We start from the raw sequence: 25,132 nt of genomic DNA on the forward strand, positions 1-25,132 counted from the left end.
GTGACTCTTGGGAAAGGAAAACTTCAGAATGTTTTTAATTCTGAAGAAGAAAATGCTTAGTCTGACCTTGGTGTTGAAAGACAAAGTGTAACTGAAGATTAGTGTTTATGTAGGTGCTGGAAAATTAGCCTTGACTGGTAATGCATCTATGCATCTGCATCAAGATCTCCCAAACATCAGTACCTCTTTATTGTTATAAGGCTTATATTTCTTTTCAGTTGTTTACATTTTTTTGCTCATTTTAATTTTTTAAAGACTGAGTAATTTTATTTTACACTGTTGCTCTTAGATGCCTCTAGATCTGTCTCCTCTTGCAACGCCAATTATAAGAAATAAAATTGAAGAACCTTCCATTGTAGAGACAACTCATCAAGATAGTCCTTTACCTCATCCAGAGTCTACTACCAATGATGAAAAGGTCAGATCCTTTTTTTTTTCCTTTTTGGAATTTATTTTTTTTAATCTTCTGGTGATCTGTAAGTCTGTTGTACATTATGATAGCTACACTGCTTACTGGTTGAAAGGAAAAGAATGTTTGTTTGCTATATTCCTGTGGATATATACTTAGTTTGTTCAATTCTTTAGTGAGCTTTGCTCATAGCAAACCTGTGAATAGAAAGAAAATCAAATGTAATATTCATGCTAGGTTAGAAAAGGCTGAAGGGGCACTTTATTCTACTTTATCATTAATAAAAAAGCAAAGAAAGTTCAGTCTCTTTGTTTAAAACAAATGAAAATATGAAAAAATTATCAATGTCAACTGTTCGCAACATGTACATTTTTACCTTTATCCTGTGTTTTACCATGAACTGTTTTGTAGAACTACAGGGGATGTTCTACAAAAATGTACAGGGATCAACAGGCTATCTTTCAAAGCTAAGCACCAGATAATTTTGTTTCAAATTTTTTACTCTTTAAGCTACAGCAGTATGTTTAAAAGTGGTGATCTCAGGCATTTGCTTGTGTAGTGTTTACTTGAATACTCACAAAAGACGCAGTTATTGTCTCTCACTAGAGGATGCAGTCAAATCAGTTTTAGAAATGTTGCTCTAAAGAGGAAATAAATGGTTTAATAGTAATGATAACTTTGATATGTGATGCAGTGTTTTTATCACGTGGAGTTCTCAAACACAAAATGAAGCAAAACTAGTCCTACCTCAATAAATAAAAACATTAGAAGCAGAAGAAAATAAAGCAATACGGTTGCTCTAGTGGGTCTTTTTTTATGTGCATATTCAGTGGGCGGGCTGCATTTGAGGGACCTGGCTACCTTGTTCCCCAAAATGAGCCGGACTTCTTCGGATCACAGGGTAATTCACATTGGAAGGGACAGCAGGATTTCCTGGTCCAGCTTCCTCCTCAAAGCAGGGGCTACCTCTGAGGTCAGACCAAGTTGCTCAGGGCTTCACACAGTCTGGTCTTGAAACCTTTGAGGAGGAAGGCTGCGCAGCCTCTCAGTGCAACCTGTTGCAATGCCAGGCTGTCCTTGTGGTGAAAGTGTTTTTCTTTGGATTGAGTCTGAACCTCTCCGATTTCAGCTTGCACCCTTTCTCTTATCCTACCGGCAGGCACCAGTACAATGAGAGCCTTAAGTTTGTAGCAGAAGTTTAACAGAGTTTAAATTCAGTTTTGTCTTTGCAAAACTTCCCTAAGTTTTATTTGTTAGCAAGGATGAGTAATCATAGGTAATCAAGGCAATCATGTAGTCTCAAAAATAGTAAAAGTAGTTTGAAAGAATACATGTAAAGAGCTGCTTAGATGAAGCAAATCATAGTCCAAATCTTAAGTTGTCTTTATTTAATTTCCTGTTTATTTCAGAGGTTAGTTTGTTTTTTCACTGGGAATACTTATTCTAAGTACTCTTAATTTTGGCAGGAGATAATGTCTTTATACAGTAGTGGTTCAGTATCTCATTAGCATCATTACAAGTGAAAATTATATCTCAGTGCTTGGCAGTACTTACAAACTTGTCTCATTCATGATGTAATTTCAGTGTTGTCACTGTAACAGTGCTGAAGTGAAAAAATGCTGCTGCTCAATGCTGTTCTGACGTCTGATTGTAGAGACAAGCTGAGCAAGGATGAGGGTGTTGCTTGGAGGGTGCTGCTGCTGAATGTGGCCTGCAGAAGTTGAGAAATGTGAGCAGAGTGTTGCTGTTCCCTCAGTTAGATTTTTATATTCTCCTTCTATAGATGTATTGAAGGAGGGAAGGTTCTTTTTCAGGGCATAGCTGATTTTAAAATACGTATGCCACTGTAACCATTTCGTTGGCTGAATATATTTTAGTAGCCTTGAATGATTACAACTTGTTAATGTATGTGAAAGACAGTTATAATTTTCCTTGTAGTTGTTAAAGGCATTTCCTGGAGACACTTAAAAAATTATGCTTAATGCTCTTCCTAGTTTTCAGAGTTTCGTGAGCTCTATTAGGTTTTAATAAGAGTTGATATTCTGCTTTGAATAGACCAAGATATCATTAGAAGTGTGCAAAGCCTTTTAGCCTTAAAATAACAAGCAAATGAAACCTAGTTTATTGAGAGCTTTCAAACTCATGGTTGCTTATTAACAGTATTGTAAAGAGTGACCCTCAACAAGAGGTTCACAAATTGTTTAGTTGTTGTCAGGTAGCTAATTGTCTAACAATTGTTTTAAACCCAATCATTTTCTTACAGTAATGATCAATGACAGTATTAGTTCTGGCCATTTACATTGCTGTATAAAGAATTCTGTGTATTTATTGATAGCATTAGGAAGTTATTGCATGATACTTGCTTTTAGATACAAACTACTTGAAATATTTATCTCTGAAAACACTTCTTAAATAAAGTAACTCTTGTCTTCTGTAAAATATTTTCCAATTCAGTGGGGTTTAGTTTCAAAAACAGAAGAGTTGGAGATGTCCTTTCAATAAGTCTGATATCTTTGAATAGGCTTAAACTTCTTTCTTGAAAAGGTGGGTGAGGGTAAGATCACTTTGGTTTAAAAAGTCATCTCTGTTTTTCTTTAATTTAGCAGAATATATTTACAAACTTTTTATTTCAGACAAAATTTATACTTCTTTAGTGCAATGTTTGATGACCAATTAGTGTCTTCTATCAGACTGGTGTGCATATGGTTTTGTTTTTATACGCTAACCAAATGTCAGTTTCCTTTAGATCCATGCTTCTTAAATCTACCTCTGGTGTTATTGCCACATTGTTGCTGTAACTAGGGTATGCATGCATTTTTCAGTGTGTAGCACACATCGAGTTAGTGTAAGAAGTAAAGAGGAAGTTGAAAGTACTTTGGTTTTGACTGTGTAACACACTCAGTAAATCTGTTGTTGAGGATTGTTTCTGATCTTCTAAACAAAGCATAAATGCTGTCTTTAACACACAGAAATAATTGTGTGCATGTGAGGTTTCTGTCATCAGAATTATATAGATTTATTTCGGAATTTCATACGTCACTCTTCTGATCATTGCTGAATCTGGTTTCCATAGAGCACTTTGTCTAAAAGTTGCAGATTGCCTTTTTCCTAGTATGGAATCAAGTCAGGGAGAGACCCAGTTTTACAGTCAGTATTTATTAGAACACCCAGTAATTAAGCTATTGTTACTAATAGCCAATAAGTATTCACAGAGAGCCATAACTTACTCGCTCACTCATACATAGTTACCTGGTTGCAGCAACAGTTGGGAGGCTAATCCCAGCTGCTTGCTGAGAGGTAGAAGGTTGTACTGACATGCCAGTGACTTCTAGGCAGGTTTTCAGAAAGTGTTCAAGGTCAGATTGAGTGGGGCTCTGAGCAACCTGATCTGGTGAGAGATGTCCCAGAAGGGTCGGACTAGATGATTTTTAAAGGTCACTTCCAGCTCCAACCATTCTGTGAATCTGTGAAAGTCCTTCAAAGGGTCCGTTCTTTCATCAAGTGTCTATGTAATCCTGTAATCTTTGCTCACATATAGCAGCCACTGTGGGTTTGGATGCTGTCTGAATTGTACAGCATGTTCATGCTAGCTTACAGGTTCATGAATCCTTGCAAATTCAGCAGAGCTGGTTTTCTCTGGAGTTTACCTGTGCTTGGGAGACTTTATGCTGGCTCTCAGCACTTCTCTTGGCTGCCTTCTCTATTTTGGTAGCTGTTTCCCCATCCACACAGACAGGTACTTACACTGGCACAAACCCATATAGAAGGGGCTGTTCCAGCATTACTGTTGTTGAGAATGTGTGAGTATCTGGTTAATTTAAGTTTTTGTATTACAGCTATGTACATGGTTCTGTGGCTGCTGTTAGCCATGTCTTTTTCCCCTTTTTTATGGAAATCAGTGTTACTTTGCCATAACTATTTATTCTGTGGTGTTCATATATCTAAATTTATATTTATACATGAACTTTTCTATATATGCAGTTGTCATGTATGAAGATGTTTCAGGTGAAAGGAAGAACAAGAAAAAGAACTGTTACAGCTCTTTTGGCTCTTAGGGGCAAACATGGGTGTTTCTGTGTCAGATCCCTGCAATGGGAATGGACTTTGTAGTGGCCCTTTGCTCACGGTAATGAGACGGGTAATGGTGGCAAACGGCAGGCAGGAAAGGGTGAAGCTGAAACCAGTGCAGAATCACACAATATTTATTTCTGAACTGACCATTGCCAAAAGATCAGGGTAGGTATTCTCCTCTTACGCCTTCCTCCCAATTTCTCACAGTCAAATGATTGTCTGCTCTCCGTTTTCCCCGTGGTTCTTCTCACCGAGTAAGATCTGTATAGCTGTTATGCCAAATTCCTTATTTGCAAAGGAGTTGGTAATCCTGTCCTAAGAATATGCATTAGTCGCCTCTTCCAAATTTTTTTTATGTTTCTGCAATTCTGTACTGGATGTCTTCTTATTTTGACTGAATGCTCATCTGTAATTCTAGGTACTGTGCTCAAATATTGGATAACATTTGTAAATACACCAGATTGATACTAAAGGAAAAAACTAGCTTTCCACATACAGCTCACTGTTACCCGAAAACTCTCATTCACTGTAAATAGTCTTTTAGGTCCCTTGGGGAAAAGCCTGAACAAACTAATGAATGCTGATGACAAATCTAGCCTCTGAGCTTTTGAATCTAAAGTCTGTCCTTTTTTAAAGCCCACAGTTTGCCAGCCCACTTAGAGTTCTATGAAGTGCTCAGAGGAACACATACATTTTGCAATGGATGCATAAAAAGAAAAATAAACTGTAAGACAGCTAAGACCTTGCTACTTAAAGCATTGTGAATTAATTTTAAAGACTTAAACTTAATTCAGAGCAAATGGTAATCAGTGTAGCCTGTATGACACAGGTATGAGATGTTCTCTTTGAATTACGATTTAACAGTGGAGCAACTGAAGTTTGCTGATTGAGTGTAGTTTTATGTGTCATTGATTGCAGTAGCTAATGTCAAAAGAATAAATAACTTGGAAGAATCCTGTCTGAAGGTAAATCTGAAGTCTGACAACATCAAGGGTTTCCTGAGAAGGAAGGCATTGGTTATAATGGGCATTTCTAGGTTTTCAGAAACAGCAAATGCAGGTATTGCATTCTAATTGGTGATGTACTTTACCTCATTGCTAAGCCAAGAACTATAGTAAATTCTGTCTACTATTTACTTGCGACTAAGGAGGTTTAATTTCTGTGCTGAAGTAATTTCTTCTGCATCAAGATATGCACATATTTAGCAAAGCTATGCATGTAACACTCCCAAGTATTTTTTTCACTTAGTAGCACTAGTTAAGAGACATATTTTTTTTCCCTTTTACTGAATCAAAACCCAGTTTTGTTTCTCTTGTTTAAACCCAGAACAATGGACTGAAAATGAAATGTACATAAGGACATCATAAAATGTTTTTCTTAAGAGTGTTGGTAGACATGATGGTGCTGATAGCACCACGGGCTTCTTGGCAAAGAAAACCATAATACCAGTTGAAAACTGAATTATAAGTAATAGTAGCCTTAAACTGAGCCAGCGTTTGTCATAAAACTAAAATCACTGTCGTTGGAACAATTTCACTTTGATGGTTTAAATGATTCATCCAAAGGGATTTTGAATGTTTTTAATTGTATAACTGATTTTACTCGCATAACGTTATAGAAACTCTGATTTGTTCTATTAAACTGTGTTTGTGTACCAGTCAGAATTAATGGTCTATAGTTGTATTTTACAAACTGATTAATTTTTGTTTTTCCTCAGGAAGTGTCACTGCAGCAGACCGCACAGCCTACATCAACAATAGTTCGTCCAGCATCACTACAGGTTCCTAATGTATTACTTACAAGTTCTGACTCAAGTGTTATTATTCAGCAGGCAATACCATCACCAACGTCTAGTACTGTTATTACCCAGGCTCCATCCTCTAACAGACCAATAGTGTAAGTTACATAAATCTTAGTAAAATATTTTCTTACAGAATTAAAAAATGTTGGATTATTTTTATTTTTGGTTACTATTTCTGCAGTTAATGTACAAATCTGAGATGCTTTGGTGTAACGTGATGCTTTACTACATATGAAACATACAATTTTCACTACATGTGAAATATAATTCCATGTTCTCCACATCACTAAGTTCATATTTTTGATCTCCAAATAAATACTACATTACAACTGTAAACAAACAAACCAATTTAAAATAATGTGTAAACTTGTTCTCTTCTCTGGATAAGTTTTCTTTTATATAGTTCATGCCTTTTTCAGTCCAGTTCCAGGTCCTTTTCCTCTGCTGTTACATCTTCCTAATGGACAAACCATGCCTGTTGCTATTCCTGCATCTATCACAAATTCTAATGTGCATGTCCCTGCTGCAGTTCCAGTAAGTAAGCATGATGCTATATTAATTTGAAAGTGGAGCAGATTTGCATAAGTGCAGCATAGAACTTAGTTTTAAGCAGCTTGATAGCTGTTTTGGCTTCAGAGGGTAATGCTGTCATATGCTCTCTATTATGATAACATACTCAGGTTTTCTTCATTTTTATACTTTATCTGGTCAGCTTGTTAGACCTGTCACCATGGTGCCTAGTATCCCAGGAATCCCAGGGCCTTCCTCCCCACAGCCAGTGCAGTCTGAGGCTAAATTGGTAAGTGAAAAACTCCATTATTCCTCAAGAAGAATTACTTGAGAAATTAATTAAATTCTATTGCTTTCTAAAACAGCTTTAGTTTTATTTTGTTAGTCTAAATTCAGCAAGTACGAATTTAATAAAAACAGAAAAATAACAGCTGTGTTTATTTTACAGTTATTTCAAATTCCAGCCTATGTTAGTTCTGTTGTTAATGGCCATTTTGATCTTATTTTCAATCATTCTTTTAAATGAACTAGATTTTTAACTAAACTCCTTCTTGCTCCTCGTGTTGGAGGGTAAGAAATGTTAGTTGGAAGAAAGACAAGATTAATAGTATATTAACAGTAAACATCACCTTCAGAGAAGCAGAATATGTTTCATCTATAAGGATATGATATTTCTTAAAAAAATCTAGGAAAAGAAAAAAGTTTTTAACAATGCTTTCAGAATCTCAGCTGAATATAGTCCATTTGGCAAGAGTTTTGTAATTAGATATGTATTACTGAGTTAGGAAATTGTTTTGCATGGAGGTTGTTTCTGTTGTGTCAGGGCAGTTTTAGGGGGTTGGGTGTTATTTGGGGAAGATCATGAGAAAAACAGGCAGAAGAAAGTTTATTTTGATTTATTTAAAATATTAGTGATCCAGTTATGGTGGTAGTTAGCATCAAGCCATTTATTGAAAAAAATTCTGCAACATTTAGGTAGTTGCTTTTTTGTTTTTGCTGGTTTTGTTTGTTCCAACTGTTCTAAAGCAATAGAAAATCTACTATTAAACAATAATTAACCCATTCATGTATTTACAAGATGCCTCTGAAAACAATATGTCTTGTGAAGTAGTGTTCCTCTTTTGACTCTGTGCTAGAAAAGAATTGGGAACACCTGCTAGATAAAATGTATTTTTGTGCATTAGTATTGGTAAGTGGGAGGATGCCCTTAACATCCTTTGATATCTCATTTCTCTTGACCTAACCCTGTAGGCTTTCTTTCCTTACCCGTTTTCTCTCCTCAAACCATATGAAAAACAGTGAGTCTGGGAATCCTAATCATTCTGCTGTCTGGAGGATTCCAGTATAGTGGGCACACTATACCACATTCACCAAATACTGAAGCTACTTTGGAGATCTGGTCACCAGTGCATTGACTTTTCCTAGTGCTGTCAGGTCTTCCTTAATTTTCTTTCTCTGTTGAACGTGATGACTTTTAAAGGGGGACAGAAAGGAAGAAGGTCTATTGGTAGGAATGGGAAAAGAAATCTTTTAATACCTGAGGAAATATTTAAATGTAACCAGCTCTGATGAGATTAATTTATCTTAAAGCCAGGAGAGAAGAATGTAAGAAAGTGAAAACAAGAACCATTTTGTCAGAAACTGTGCATTCCATAGAGTCAGGAAACTCATGCACTGAATTCTGCTTTCTGAAATCCAGGAGGAATTGGTTTCAAATAACTTTTTAGATGGGCAAGAAATAAGGTTTTTCACATATTACTGAGTGATTTGCTCTTATAAAGCTTTAAAGGGGGGAGGGAAATATGTGTATGTGGTGAAGGCTTTGATCTAACATTGGAAGAAACAATCACGCAGATGCAAAGAAAAACAAAGATCATTAGACTTAAGATTTAACAGTCTCATTAGTCTTCTCGTTAGAATTTAGCTAATATGTGCACTTCAGTGATTGCTTATCTTTTGTTTTAAGTGAGACTGTAAAAAGGGTATTTGCAGTATTCTTGTCACTTAATATAAAGCATGAGCAGAATTCAAGAATATCAGTATTATGTATATTTCTTATGCTCATTTACTTTTATATAGTGCCTATTCACAAAAATAAAAAACTTTATTTCTTACCACTCCTAAAGTGAAAGCAATTTAATGAGATACTTAATGTTTATGCAGAAAAGCTTCCAACAGGAAGACTAACTCACTATGCCATGTGATGCATTGATGGCAGATATGTGATGGTTTATTAACTGTAAAGTTCCATTTAATTTTTAAAATTTAAGTCTTTGTGATGCCAAATCCTTCCTTTTTCATTTATCTGGAAAACAATTTTGCTTGTTACATACTAAATTCTGCAAAGGTATGGTAATCAGGTTTATTTTTCGCTTGTGTTCCTGGTTAAGCCAAGAGAAGACTTAATATTTGGTTTTACAGCAGCTACTTTGCTTTTTATTTCATTAATAGTTCACATTTAAAGTTGAAATATAAGCTGTTCCACTGAAATTTAGTAAGTTAACAGTGTATGTTTTGTCACAGTGTATGATTCGTCTATTAACAGTATACTGCAGTTTGTGGAGTTGTTGGTATCTTTAAGTTAGCAGAACACTGGGCACACTTCCTGTGTCCTTTTGCCTACCATAGCCACATTGCTCCCTCATGTGGGGAGGCAGTCCTGAAGAGCAAAGGAGTCCGGGAAGGCTGGACATTGTTCAAGAAGGAAATCTGAAAAGGCACAGGAGCAGGCTGTCCCCATGTGCGGAAAGATGAGCCGGCAGGGAAGAGTACCAGCCTGGCTGAAGAGAGAGCTTTGGCTGGAACTCAGGAAAAAAGGAGAGTTTGTGACCTTTAGAAGAAGGGGCAGGCAACTCAGGAGGACTAAAAAGGTGTTGTGAGGTTATGCAGGCAGAAAATTAGAAGGGCCAAAGCCCAACTAGAACTTAAATGTGGCTACTGCCATAAAAGACGGTATTTTTTTTCCCCTGTAAATACATTAGCAACAAAAGGAGGGCTAAAGAGAATCTGCATCCTTTATTGGATGTGGGGGGAAGCATAGTGACAAAGGGTGAGGAAAAGGCTGAGATACTTAATGCCTTCTTCACCTCAGTCTTTAATAGTAAGACCAGTTGTTCTCTGGGTACCCGGCCCCCTGAGCTGGAAGACAGGGACAGGGAGCAGAGTGAAGCCCCCATAATCCAAGGGGAAATGGTCAGTGACCTGCTCACTACTTAGACACACACAAGTCTGTGGGGCTGGATGCGATCTACTCGGGGGTACTGAGGGAGCTGGTGGAAGTGCTTATCAAGACACTTTCAAAAATGTATCAGCAGTCCCAGCTAACCGGGCTAACTGGAGGTTAGAAAATGTGATGCCCATCTACAAGAAGGGCCAGAAGGAGGATCTGAGAAACTACAGGCCTGTCAGCCTGACCTTGGTGCTGAGGAAGGTTATGGAGCAGTTCACCTTGAGTGCCATCATGCAGCATGTGAAGGACAACGAGGGGATCAGACCCAGCCAGCATGGGTTTATGAAAGGCAGGTCCTGCTTGGCTAACCTGATCTCCTTCTATGACAAGGTGACCCACCTAGTGGATGAGGGAAGGTCTGCAGATATTGTTTACCTAGACTTTACCAAAGCCTTTGACACAGTTTCCCACAGCATTCTTCTGGAGAAACTGGTTGCTTATGGCATGCACAGGCATACTCTTCACTGGGTGAAAAGCTGGCTGGATGGCTGGGCCCAAAGAGTGGTGGTGAATGGAATTAAATCCAGTTGGCAGCTGGTCATAAGTGGTGTTCCCCAGGGCTCAGTATTGGGGACAGCCCTGTTTAGTATCTTTTATTGACGATCTGGACAAGGGGATTGAGTGCACCCTCAGCAAGTTTGCAGACAACACCAAGCTGGGGGAGAGTGCTGATCTGCTCAAGGGCAGGAGGCTCTGCAGAGGGATGTGGACAGGCTGGACCCATGGGCCAAGGACAATTGTATGAGGGAGAAGTGTCGGGTCCTGCACTTGGGTCACAACAACCCCACGCAACACTACAGGCTTGGGGAATAGCAGCTGGAAAGCTGCGTGGTGGAAAAGGACCTGGGGGTGCTGGTTGGCAGCCGGCTGAACATGAGCCAGCAGTGTGCCCAGGTGGCCAAGAGCATCCTGGCTTGTATCAGAAACTGTGGCCAGCAGGACCAGGGCAGTGATCATCCCCCTGTACTCGGCACTGGTGAGGCTGCACCTCGAACACTGTGTGTTCAGTTTTGGGCCCCTCACTTCAAGAGGGATGTAGAGGTGTTGGAGCATGTCCAGGGAAGGATATTGAAGCTGGTGAACGGCTTGGAGCGTAAGTCTTGTGAGGAGCGGCTGAGGGATCTAGGGTTGCTTAGCCCGGAGGAAAGGAGGCTTGGAGGAACCTTACCACTCTACAACTACCTACAAGCAGGTTTTAGGCAAGGTGGGTGTTGGTCTCTTCTCCCAGGTACAAATGATAAGGTGAGAGAAAATGGCCTCAGGTTGTGCCAGGGGAGGTTTAGTTTGGGTTTTTAGGAAAAATTTCTTTGCTGAAAGGGTGGTCAAGCATTGGAGCGGGCTGCCCAGGGAGGTGGTAGTGTCAGCATCCCTGGAGGTATTTAAAAGACATGTAGGTGTGGTGCTTAGGGACACGATTTAGTGACGGACTTGGCAGTCCTGGGTTAACACTTGGACTTAATGTTAAAGGTGTTTTCCAACCTAAACTACTCTATGGTTCTATGAAGTCTATCAGCCTAGTATTCTTAGTGTCTTTTGAACAGAAAGCTGGATGAAGTGGCAAAGCTGCGATGTTCCCTTCTCAACACTCAAGGCCCACATGTCAGGATTTTTAAAGATCTTTGGGATGTTCTTGGTTGTTGCTTTATATGTTATTTGGATAATTTTTTTGCTGTTTTTTACGGACAGATCTCATAGTCTTACAGATTTTTTTCATATTGCATTATAAAAGGTAGAAATAGAATATGTAGCAAATATAAGAAACATGCTCAAATAGTTTCCTAACATTGCAACCATTTCTCTAATATTAAAGTAAGTTTGGTAGTGGTATAGGATGCAAAATTTGGAAAGTTAATCTGTTTTTTTCCTGTCTCCAAAGGGTTTTGTGATATATACTTTTGGCCATCGTTGAGTCTTTCTTTTATTCAGAGACCACACTTCCCTAACATGGTATTCTGCATTTTCTACTATCATATGTATGACAATACTATTTAAAGGTATTCTTAATTGGCACAGATCTACCTGCTTTGGAGACTGAGTAAAATTCTTGAACTGTCTGCAGTGATGTTGTCACTTTAAGATGCGATATCCCCAAACTGCTGAATTGTTGTTGTTAGATACAGGTCTGTCCTGCACAGAAGGCACAATTCCTTATGTTTTGGATAAAACACGTGGCAGGAGCCAGGCACTTCCCTTCATTTGTGCTTTGTGCCTTTTTTTACAGAGGCTATTTCTGCAGTTCATTTCTTGCATAACATTTCAAGGAACTAAAGTATTTTAGAATTTTGTAATAGGAAAAGCAGTTTGTGCTCTGATTTCATTCCTCATCTCAATAATTCATTTCTCTCTTACCTGTTTACAAAAGGCTACTGTTGTGTAGACTTCCTTTTTTTTTTTTTTAAGTGAAGGTGAGAACTAATTTGATAAAAATCAAATTAGAGGTTTTAGTGCCATTTGATTTTACTTAAGTCAGTTTTGTGGTATTTTAGAGAGGCTTTGAAGTAGGTGTAATAGCCGTCTTTAAACAAAACAAAACAAAATACTTCCTCACTAAGGTAAGGATGCATGCTTCTAAATATTCCAGAATTGCTTCTGATCTTTTTGTGAGAAGATCTGTAATTGTGTGCTTTCTGTACATGAAATGTGAGCCATGAGTTTCTCCTAGGTATAAAACATCCTTTTTTTTTTTTTTTGAGAGAGAGAGAGAATACAGCTTGTGGATGCAAACTTAATGTTCAGACCCTTCTGCATGCGTTGCAGAAGTTTCTGAAGAACTTAAAAATTCATTTAACACTGAATGTTGCCCTCCGTCTCCTCCTACCCATATAAAAGCTTTTGTCACAATCTGAGAAATACCTTGCACACAGTGGGCAACCAGTAGGCTTTCTGCAGGAGGTTTCTACTGAGAAGTGACAGAGGGCAGCTTGGCAAATGTTCAGAAACCGACATTAACTTGCTGGAGCCCGGCATGGGACCTTGTGTTCAGCAGAATTCTTCTGACCTGTCTCTCTGCATGCCGAGCTAATCAGCAAACACCTAATGAGCCTACTCTAAAGAAACAGACCCTCTCACAACCTACTTCATTTTCATATGTTCTCTGGGGGTGGAGAGACAAGACTTCATAAGGACTGATGATGCTGCAAAGACCACAATAATGATAATTAACTTGCTGAATTTAGAAGATTATGCTGTTAATTAGTTGCAAAATAAAGATAAGTAATAGAACAGCAGATGGTAGGATAACACCCAGGAGAAGGAGGGTTATTACTCTGATGAGCTTTTGTGGCAGATATGAAATATGGATCTGAGTTTTTCACAAACTGTTTCTGGAGAATATTATCTCGTTTCTGTGAGCTCTTGATGGAATGATCTAGTCCTACCAAATTTTGACAGATGCAGTGAGGATTTGTTTTCAAGGATACACATGAACAATAAAACCTTGCTAATAAAGACTTTAAAAGCTGTTAAGCTATTTGACAATCCCATTTTTAGTTTGCCTGTAATAACCAAATAATATCAAACAAACCTTGGTTGTCATCAGGTTTCCCTGCATAATAATGCTTATATACATTTATTCTAATATTTGTTTCTATATACTTGATTTTTAAAACTGTGCTTCTTGTTGTATTTGGGGTAACTATCTCCCTACTCGGGAAGCACAACATCCATATAGTATTTTGCCTTCAAAAATATGAAACCTTTGAAATACATGAGCTGGATCTCTCCTTGTGAAGATCTGTAGCTATTCCTCAGATTTTCACAGATTTCTGCATTTGTGGATAATTTTAATCATAAGCTGTTTGAATTTCAACTTTTAGACTCTGTAAAATACAACGAAAACCAATTATTTTCTATTTCTGTTTCCATAGTACATTACATTTAATAATGCAATTTTCAAGAGGAATTTATTTTTACTTACAGATTTACCAGATTAAATGTTAGCATTACAATAGGGAAAGTTTAAGTCCTGCTTTGGCTGTTGGCACAACCATTGTGCCTGATGACACATCTTTTATAACATAGATAATATTGTGCTATTTCTTTTGCTTTCTACTGCTGTTTTCAAATTCAGTGTAAAATATACAAATTTAATAGCATAAACTTCCTTTCTTTTTAGGTTAAGTTTGCAAATATTTCTTATTTGCACAGAAATGCAGAAGTCGAAAGAATGGAACTAAACAATAATAACAGTTACTTGCTTTACGTGCACATTAAAAAAAAAAAAATCCCAAACCCTAATTAGTTTTGTTTCATCTCCTAAATCTTCTGAACCTTGGCATTTCTTTTGCTAAGACAATGGATATCCCAGTGAAACTTTTTCTTTAAGTATCCAACTTTAAGCAAATACTACAAAGCATTTCTAGGGATTCACAGACTATTGTTTTGGGGTATTTTTGTGCAGGATGCTTACATCAAGATTTGCTCACGCAGTCACGAGCTGAGTAGACCAGACAGTCTGGCCACACATATACTAACTATATAAATGTTTATGCTCCACTGCCATGAAAACCAGAAGTTAGCTTGTTATCACTGAACTTACATATTCAGGCACTTGAGTTGGATGAAATCTAATAATTTTTATTTCTCGTGGCAGTGGAGGAGGAGTGTGTATGTATGGCAGGTTGCTGTGTCTCGGTTGAGTCATGCGGTGGGTAGACCCTGGCTGGATGCTGGGTGCCCACCAGAGCAGCACTGTCACTCCTCAGGCAGACAGGGGAGAGGCTGTACAACGAGAGGACAGGGAGGTCACTCAGCAAGTACCATCACAGGCAAAACAGACTCGCTTTGGGGAGATTAGTTTAATTTGTTGCCAATCAAATCAGAGTAGGATAATGAGAAATAAAACCAAATCTTAAAACACCTTCCCCTCACCCCTCCCTTCTTCCCAGGCTCAGCTTCACTCCCGGTTTCTCTACCTCCTCCCCCACAGCGATGCAGGGGGACAGGGAACGGGGCTTGCAGTCAGTTAATCACAGGTTGTTTCTGCTGCTCCCTCCTCCTCAGGGGGAGGCTCCTCACACTCTTCCCCTGCTCCAACATGAGGTCCCTCCCACAGGAGACAGTCCTTCACTAACTGCTCCAGTGTGAGTCCCCCATGGGGTCGCAAGTCCTGCCAGCAAGCCAGCTGCAGCGTGAGCTTCCCACAGGGTCACAGCCTCCTTCAGGCATCCACCTGCTCCAGCGTGGGGTCCCCCATGGGCTGCAGGTTGTTATCTTGCTCCACCATGGACCTCCACGGGTGCAGGGGCACAGCCAGTCTCACCATGGTCTTCACCAGGGCCTGTGAGAGAACCTCTGCTCCGGTACTTGGAGCCACTCCTGCCCCTCCTTCTGCACTGACCTGGGGGGCTGCAGAGTTGTTGCTCTCACACAGTCTCACTTCTCTCTCTGGCTGCAGTTGCTGTTGTGCAGCAACTTTTTTCCCCCCCTTCTTAAATACACTGTCCCAGAGGTGCTGCTGTCATCACTGATGGGCTCAGCCTTGGCCAGCGGCAGGTCCGTCTTGGGGCCGGCTGGCACTGGATCCATCAGACATGGGGACAGCTTCTTGCAGCTTCTCACAGAAGCCACCTCTGCTAACAAAACCTTGCCATGCAAACCCAATACAAGTAATTTTTGAGACAGTAGCTTTTAAAAATCTCATATGATGATGGCTTGAAATAAAAGAGAGAATACCCTTAAAACCTCAGCAGGAGTTAAAACAAACACATTGTAAGTGATTTGTTACCACTAATTTGTACTGTCATGACTGTCTTGATTTTGACTCCTGAAAGTTTTCACCTCCTGCTGAAAAGCAAGTTACAAGAAACACTTCTAAAGTAATTCAGATAATAAATGAAAATACATTTTGAAAAACTGGATGTTAATAACTTATCAAAAAGTATGTGGGATAAAGTTGTCATATTAACATTAAATATTTACTAGTTCCTTTAAAAATATTTTTTTTAAAGTGATTTGGAAGTGATATGTTTCCCTGGTAGTCCTGGTGTTAGCTTAGAAAATTTTACCATTTAATGACCAGGATTAGCTAGAAATTTGAAGAGTAGGGGGGGAAATCATCTTGTGAACCTTTCAATTGTTGTATTTAGATCATAGACTTTGGCTTTAGTAATTTTAATTAGACAAAAAACACTTAGGGCCTTTCTGCGCTTGTTTAGCTGGAGACGGGACTGAAATTTTTTAGTTGGCTTGTTTTTCCAAGGTGAATTAGGAAGGTGCAAGTTAATTCATGAGTTTGTTTTAATACTGTCAAGAAAGTGTTGGAACAACTGCCAAAGAGCTTAGGATTTTCAGGGTGCTGTACGTGTACGTGTTATGATGAGCATGTTGTCTTAAAAATTTGTGTCATTCTGCCCTGATGCCTGCAGCTATCAAAAATTTTTGTTGTTAGAGTTGAGCACTGGGGAAATTACTGTGAATTTGTTCTGTGTACTTTTCTGAAAGCACTTTATTCATTCTGGGAAACTTACAAAGTGGATACAAAAATGAGGTGGGGAGCAGAACTTCATTAACACCAGATTTTTATGTGCACTTGATCAGTCCCTGTCTGGGGAATTTGTGCTGTTAATTTAATCTAGAGCAGTTGCTGCAGAAAAGATTTACTACAGAAGTCACTGGTTACATAATAGTAACCCAGCAGAGGAATGTTGGAGTTCCTCAGTTCTCTTTGTAGTCCTCAAATAGGATACCTGCTGGTGGTGGCTAGATGCAACAGTCAACTATATGGATTTGATAGCTGATGTAACTTACCTTATTGCAGACCTGAAGATATTTTGCAGTTCTGACAGAGGTAATCTGCAATCTGTTGTTCTAATTGTAGAATAGGATCCAGGAAAGCCTGTCATCGTGCAAGGTAGGCGAGAGCTGTCACTATATTCCAATGACTTAATTGTCGAGAGGCGTTGGATACTGCAGTTTATAGAGGATATCTACATAAATAGTTGCGAAGCCTTCCGCTTATTTTGAGCTGTCCAAATGCAGCCTTGTGCCAGCATTTTTAAGACATTCTGTTGCTATTAGTACTTTGGCAATACTTGGTTTGTATTTCAAAATAAGATCGTACAAGTTATCAGTTTTCTTAAACTGTCGTGTATTGAGTCATTAATCTTTTATTAAACTTGTATTGGATTCTTTAAAAATCTACTGCTCAGTAGAAAATCATTGTTGCATTTGTCTGGTAAGGTAAATTCTTCAGCAAAACTGAAAATGTCATGATCAATTATACAGTATTAATGAAATTTTAAGAAATCTGGAATTACGAGCAGTTGCATCTGCTGAAACTTAGTATGACCCTATATCACTTAAGATTAAGAATTCATTGTAAATAGACTATATTATCTGTTATAGTTCTAATAGATTTCACCAGAAGTTAAGTGAAATAATTCTGAAAAGGTAGTCAATAAAATGCTTTAAAATATTCTATTAAGTCATCAGTAACTCTTGAATGTATTATATACAGCTGGATGTTACAGTTCTTCATAGTGGCTGCGTACAATAAAGGAAGATCTTCAAACCTTTTGGCAATTTTTAAATGTAAAATAGCATGCCGTAACAGTTACCTTGCATATTTCTATATAAATAAATGCTAATCTTTACATATAACCTGAAGCTTGTTATTATTTTTTGCATTGCTGAGATGTTTCAGCAAAGACTTTGGCTTTTATTTAATAATTACTTATAGGAAGAATTGTAGAGGTGAGTATTTGTAAATACCATGAAAAAGTGGAGTCATTAACAAACTGTTTTAAAATGGACAGAGAACACCAGAATTTCTAAAATGGAAAGAAGGTTTTTTTCTGTTTTTTACCCATTTCCCCTCATGTGTGGTTGTTACCTTTCTGATCTGCACCTTGTATAACACCAGCCTTGGCGACTGTTTGTTCATGGCCTTCCAGTCATCTCTGTGGGCACAGTTCATCACGAAGGAAGCTTTCTGTTTACTTCTCCATACAGCTTACCATACTTCTCTCTCTGGGATCTTATGTAAAGCCTCATTCCTTTTGTCATGCTTGCAAGAAATTGTCACCTATTAGTAGGTATATGCCTAGATAAAAAGAAGTAGCTATTTTAGAGTTGGAGCTCCTGTTTCCAAAATGGAACTGCTAATATAAATAATTAATAACTCCTCAAGTTAGCATGATGGAGTATTTCATGGTTTGGTTTTTTTTTTCTCCTTCTTTTTTTTCTGCTTTCAGAGATTGAAAGCAGCCTTGACCCAGCAGCACCCTCAGGTAACAAATGGAGATACTGCCAAGGGACATCCAAGCGGGTTGGTTAGGACTCAGTCAGAGGAACCACGACCGCAGTCACTACAACAACCTGCAACTTCAACGACTGAAACACCGGTATGACAGCAGAGTGAGCATGTACTTCCTACCCCCTTGTTATGCAAAAAGAGAGCAAAAAAACCCCCACCCAAATCAAAAACCCAAACTTTTTTTCTTTACTTTTAATTTGTAAAATAGAGGTTAATTTTTGCTATAGATACCTCTTGAATCAATAGTTCTGTAGCAGTAAAATGTTTATAGTTCTTACAGGTTCTTAGATCCTTCTAAAATTTATTACCCAAGATGATGATTTTGAAATAGGCGTTATCTGTCTGCTCAAATTTAGAACTAAGTCCTCCTGATTTCTTGAGTTCGTTAACATGAAATTCTGTGGTAAGTGAAAATTGTACAACTGGTTAATACACATTAAAAAAAAAAAAGTCCTTTTATTTTGTATTTATATTGTATCTGTTTAATACTTTATATTGTAAACACTTCAGATTTTTTTTAACTGCATCAGGTATCACACTTATGTTAATTTGCTTGAAGGATCTTTTCTGGGCAGAAGAGTTTCAGCTGTGTGATTGTGTCATCCTGGGTACTTACTGGGGGCCGCCGAGTTTCGGAATGGTGTGGTGTCCCTTTGGGATGATAGGTGGGAACGGGGAAATAAAGGGCAAGACCTCTGAGTCAGACTGGAAGTGGGAGTGCTGCTGGAGGAAAGACATACTTCCCTGGGCGAATCCTGGAGGATTGCTGCTGTTCTGCTTCTAAAAAACTTGTTGGAATGTGTTTTGAAAATGCTTTAAAAAGTCTCTTTAGAGTTATTTTCAGAATTCATAGCATAATACCAATTTTATAAAAGCTACATACTTGGCCCAGAACTGGAAGGACCTGCATCTGCAGTGAAAGCACACAGATTCTTAGACTAGCCAGTGAAATCAAATAATGTATTAAACTAAGTATGTTTAGAACAAAAAGAGGAGAAGGGTTACCCATCATGAAATGATCTCCTTAAGACTGCTGTTCTCCCATACTACCTTAAGTTTTTTAAAAGAATATTTTCATAATATCACATAGCAGAATTTTCAGGATTAAAAGCTTGCTGTTTGGTTATTTTGTGCCTACTTTCTAATTAGTATTTAAAAAAACCAAAGAAATTGCAAGTGTTTCATTTCTAAAGGGCTGATTCTAGTTCCCAGGGGGTTTCTTATTATTAGCTATCTAGATTTTATGCCAAATCAATATGACAACTGAGATGTGTTTGGGGGTTTTTAATTTAAAAATAAAACTAACTTACTGTGCTAGACTAAATGTGCAGGTGCATCTGTAAATATGTCCTGTAGACAGTTATGTTCTCTCTATCCTATCACTTTAAAGGATTTTAAGATCGATTATATCGTTAATCATAATGCATTAAATGTTTGCCTAGGATTTGTATACAGCTGTGAAAGGACTATAATGTATAATTTAAAATATTGAAAGATTTTGATACTGTCATAATATGTGGGTGGGTATAAGGGAAATTGGTATGCAGCGGTGGAGAACACATCAACAAGTAGGAAATTGCTATCTAGAGATCTAGGGATCAGTGAGTATCAGCACTGACAGAATTTGTCAAACAGCTTCTATATATTGGGTGTAAAAAATTGTGTAGTATTTCAGCTGTGACTGGGTTTGCAGGAAGTGTATTTGGAAAGGGTCAAAAACAGAAAATTGAAAAGCTACTTTGGGTGGAAAAGTGTTTTCAAGTTTAACTTTTGTGAATACTTGTGTCAACAGAATAAGTAAAAGAATGTCTGAGAGTCCATCTAAAGAAGTATTGCTTCCAGGCTTTATTCAGTTGCCAAATTTAAATGTAAATACAAATTTAACTCTGTAAAGTGAGTGGCTTCTTTTAGTGCAATTTTAAACCAAAGCTAGAGGCATGATTAAATTGTTACATGTTAATGTAACATGGTAAGTGTGTAAATATAGTAAAAGTTTTAAAAACGTATCTGTAATAGCTGTAGAGTTAAATGACGTAGCTTTCCACAAAAGATGTGACATGTATTTACACTGGTGCTGTAGGTTAAGTCATGAATAGTATTACACTGGTAACTTCTTTAATACTTTTTTACTGTTCTCAGGCATCACCAGCTCAGCCTACTCCACAAACACCAAATACAGGTGGTCGGCGAAGAAGAGCTGCCAATGAAGACCCTGATGAGAAAAGAAGAAAGTTTCTGGAGCGAAACAGAGCTGCTGCTTCCAGATGCCGACAGAAACGGAAAGTCTGGGTGCAGTCACTGGAGAAGAAGGCTGAGGACCTGAGCTCGCTAAATGGCCAGTTACAGGTATACTTTTTATTTCAAGTAAAAATGAGTAAGTTTTTCCATTCTTAGACAGTGATCCTGGAGCAATGGAACTTAAACTCTGCATGAAATCTGAAATATAAATGGTTTTGTAACAGGTGGTTCAGGTCAGAATTGAGAATTCAGCACTAACTGCATATAGCAGTAAAATAAGAATATGAGAGAATACTCAGGATTTCAAGATGTGTAAGCTTTAGGATCATACCCTATTGTCCTTTGTTCCATTTTAAATAACTTTTAGACTGTGATACTGAACAAGGATGACAAGATGTGCTGGAGTAAAGGCTTATTAGTAAAGTAATAGCCTTACCTTAAAAACATTTTGCTCTTAATAATTTGTATCACAGCCTGAGTTATTTAAATAAGGTTTGGTTTGATTTTCTTTGGTTCTTTTTAACTTCACTTTTTTTCCTTTAAAGTGAATGTAGTGCTCGTGAAAGGTGCCAGATTGACATCACTGGAAACTGAAGGCCTCTTTTGTCCACAGAACAGGTACAGCACAGGCAGTGACAGTGCAAATTTCACCACGCTGCCCTCCCAGTGTGCATAAATCCCATAGTGAGGGAAGTATACTGTAAGAGGGTAATCTAGTGGATGGTGCAAGTTGGTTTTCCACCTCATCTGAGGTTGTCAATCTTGCAAAGTTGTCATGTGGACACACTTTTCCCCTGTAAAAGAATCTGTGACCCTTTTGTTTAAACTACTATTAAATGTTAAAGCGTACTTTCTTAATGTTTTCCAGCAGCATATGAGAATTGGCACAAAGTACTGTTTCAAAATAAAAAGTCTAAAAGTTTTGTTTTGAAAATTACAGAAAGGAAAAATGATGCAGTTTCCTAAATGAAGCATTCATTTAGAAAATGCAATGGAAAGTATTTTGATATGTTGAAGTTTCACTTCTTGTTCTTTCATCAGAGGTGTTCACTGAGTCAAATTCACAGATCTTATCCTTCCTATTTAAAACTCCTCTTTCATGCTGTTTGATAAAGAAAATGGCCCAGTTTGACCAGCAGGAAAGTAGGACATGTTGAGATTACTTTTTGTCATGTAATCGAAATTACAGTGCATATAAGTTGTCTTCATATGTTTAAAAATACTCAGCATCCCAGGCAGTAAAATATAAGAAATTCCCACCTAAGCACACAATGCGAAATAGTTTCCTGTCTTCTAAGAATCATGACACTGTGCAGTAGCATTAGTTAAATTTCTTGCAAATATATAGTCTTCTCATACCTGTTCACAGTCTTTAGATGCCTGCCTTTAATGCAGTCACAGTCCTCACTGTAAATCCATTAATTACAAAATGGTATGTAGCACTATAGCTTAAGTAATCTAATAAACAAGTGAAGGTAGATCTACAGGGAGAAGAACAACCAAAAAAATTGGCTGTATTTCAGCTTTTTTAGTTGAAGTAAATTTTGGTATTATGTGAGCTGCCTTTAACTTATACATAGTTTTTGGTTCTAAACATTAGTATGTAAGTACCATAACCAAAAGATTTCCAGATTTCTAAGAGTTAACTCAGTAATAGTGAATTCAAGAAAAATTTTCTTAGGGGCTGCCAAAAGCAAAACCGTTAACTGTGAAGAACAGAATGACTTGTAAAGAAAATTGAATGTCAGAGAAATAATTAAACTGTACTTTATGTGAAAACATTAATCAATCCTGTATTTCCATAATAATTCTTCACTTGACAGGCTAACGCAGCTGATCAGCATAGTGGGCAGTAATGACCCATGATTACTTATTTTATATTTAATAGTAAATTTAATAAGATTGGAGTTTTGCCTTAGTACAGTTTTATAGACTGAGTGTTAGGGTTTAGTAGTTCATATTTTGTTTTAATATCTAAATGACCTGCTCAGCTGAATTTACCAAGATGTCACATTTCCAAAAGCAGGTTAATACCAAAATGTCTACATTGGATTGCTTCATGTAATAATTCTGACTTCTTTCAACATCGTTAGTAGCTTTCTTGTAATGTTTATGTCAAAGCTTCTAGTGTCAATGTCATGGGGTTTAAGACTCGAAGCTCTCTGACAATACGTACAGATTTTAAAGAGGTTTAGTTGGTTGATACATGTATTTTGTTCTGTAGTTTTCAGCTTTCTGTAGATTAAGTTCTTCCTACTTTTTTCTTTTAAATGTTTGAATGTGATTTCCCTTTTAAGCAATACTTCTCAAATTTTTGCTTAAGGGAGAATTGCCATCTGTTACATCATGCCAGTAACATATTTAGGTTAGTTTGGCTGTCTTTATTGTAGGCTCTGCTATGTAAGTTTTTTTTCATGCTTCCAACCTTTTAAAGTTTATTTACAGTTTTGGTTTTGTGGACTGTGTTTTCTACTAATGTGTTGACTTGTTTATTGATCTTAAATTTTATATACCACGTTGTGTTGCCTCTGTGCCTTGCACAGTCCTGCAGGGTACAGTGTGCTATATAGCGTGTTAAGGAAGTATTGACAGTGTGTCCCCACTGGCGGCTCCGTCAAATTGCAGGATCAGATGCCAGAGTTCATTATAGGGTAGGTATGTGGTCCCTGTTGCTTTAATAACCTTAGAGGGCAAAGTATTAGTAGAAGAGCCTGCCTTCCTCACAAGGTCATTTTAGGTTTTAAAGGATCAGCAATTAAGTGGTAGTTTGTAAAATGCTGCGGAAGCTAAATTACGAAAGAAACGCCCATAAGTAAAGGTCCTTTCCCATATAGGGGTATCTTGTTGAAGTTATCCAAAAAGAAATGGGAAGAGCAGTGTTTAACTCAGCCACAGACAATCTCCTATCCCCATAAGTCACATCTACCTGTCTCTGATGATAGTTTTGGTAAATATACCTCAAAAATACTGTCCCACACCTTGCTGAGTAGGGGTTAGTCTGGTCCACTATTACATACCCATTTTGGATCCAGGGAGAAATAGGCAGGTGCAGAATATACTGTATGCTGCGTAGTATGCCTTCGTAAGAACACAGAAGGGAAAGTATCTTTTGAAGAATGGAGTGCAAGTAAAAATAGATACACCTTTCTCCAGAAACCTGCTTTCTAATGTTAGCGTGTTCTGAAATGTGGGAACATAAAAATTCTTCTAGACAGCATGTGAGGTGTATTTCATGCTTATTTAATGAAATGTTGATGCCTACACTTGACTTGAGATCACGTTAATGAGGAGGACCTTTCCAGTGGGAAAACATGAAATTATTTTTTTTTATGCCAACTGTTGAAGTGTTTACTCCACGTGTTTCTTGTTAATCTGTTTTCAGCATGTTAACCACATGTTAAATGACTGCCCACACGTTAACATGTCTTGAATGAGATGGAAAGACTTGCTATTGTCATATACATAAGAAACTACAATGTATATAGGAGCTGGTTCTAACAACCCCCCTTTATTACCAGTTAGAAGTGGTTCTTACTGGTGATAAGTAAATGATAACCATGGATTGCTTTTCCATGACTTTCCACTTACCATGTGTCTAGGAGACATAGTCTGTTCTACTTTGGGGAATGATTTGTGCATTGCATGTAGCACTGTTGGCACACAGTGTTCATGCCATTAACAACGGTAGTTATGTGTTCAGTGAGAATACCTCAACTGTTTTTTTTTAGTATAGGAATGCTGTTCCATTTGTTTTTCAAATCCGCTTTAATGTAAGATAATACATTTCCTTTTTCTATTTCTATTAGCACAATTCTTACTATTTATAATACAGCTGATATTAATCTATAAACTTCCTTTTCAAATATTTTCCATAAACGTTAGTTTTACTTACACTGATAAACAGTGACTTCATACTTATATGTGCTGTTTGAGTATAAAATTCTTCCTTAAAATGTGAGAGATGACGGTAGAGAATCTCTGAAAACCTTTTCCTGATTCGATCACTTATTTTGTCAACATTCCTTTAAACTACCAGAAGTATGTTTCATATTCTTGGACATTGCTGCTTCTGTAGATTATCAAGAAGTCTCAGAACTGCATCAGCGCTTCAGCGTTTTTTTTCCCCAGCTATGTCGGTTCTGTGCAGCTGCCTGCTTGGCATCCGGATTTGTGGCTCCTCTGTAAATAACATGGTGAACTAAGAGCAGGCTGAGAGCTGGAGGCAGAAGTAGTGTGCTTTTGTAACAGCCCAAGATTTCGGGACATGTAATGCCAGCTGGTAGAGAATTTGTGGGGATTTTGGTTGGGGTTTTTTTGTTGCAACCTTTTTTGTTTGCAGCTACATTTTTCTTTCATTAGAAACGGCTGTGAAGTCAGAACTTTGGCTGTCTTTCAGCTCTTGCCTTTGTTTTTCTAAAAGAGACATTTGACACAATAAAATAACTGAATAGAAAAGTAGTCCTTAATAGTTTAAGAGGATTTTGCAAGTATAAAGGCTTAATTTTTTTTGTTTTCTAAATGGAGAGGACATAAAGATGAGCTTTTCTTTTAAAAATCTGATATTTTATTTATGGTGTTTATAAACTGCGTTACCTAGGGTAATGAAACCTAATAAATTCT

General features: G+C 37.7%; 1 protein-coding gene across 6 annotated transcripts in view; it reads left to right on the forward strand.

Moving 5' to 3' along the window:
- ATF2 (activating transcription factor 2) overlaps nucleotides 1-25,132 on the forward strand; it is a 52,117-nt gene that overhangs the window by 16,179 nt on the left and 10,806 nt on the right. For 4 of the 6 annotated variants that reach the window (XM_055717645.1, XM_055717648.1, XM_055717649.1 and 1 more), the window contains 6 exons: nucleotides 290-418; nucleotides 6,198-6,376; nucleotides 6,701-6,815; nucleotides 6,994-7,080; nucleotides 18,213-18,362; nucleotides 20,414-20,620. In XM_055717645.1, the coding sequence (XP_055573620.1) occupies nucleotides 290-418; nucleotides 6,198-6,376; nucleotides 6,701-6,815; nucleotides 6,994-7,080; nucleotides 18,213-18,362; nucleotides 20,414-20,620 (867 nt within the window). Of the gene's footprint in view, nucleotides 1-289; nucleotides 419-6,197; nucleotides 6,377-6,700; nucleotides 6,816-6,993; nucleotides 7,081-18,212; nucleotides 18,363-20,413; nucleotides 20,621-21,057; nucleotides 21,131-25,132 lie in introns of all 6 variants that reach the window. The other 2 variants (XR_008733428.1, XM_055717647.1) reach the window with 2 other exon arrangements.

This window comes from Falco cherrug, chromosome 8 (genome assembly GCF_023634085.1).
Source record: "Falco cherrug isolate bFalChe1 chromosome 8, bFalChe1.pri, whole genome shotgun sequence".
In the NCBI taxonomy this organism is placed as follows: Eukaryota; Metazoa; Chordata; class Aves; order Falconiformes; family Falconidae; genus Falco; species Falco cherrug.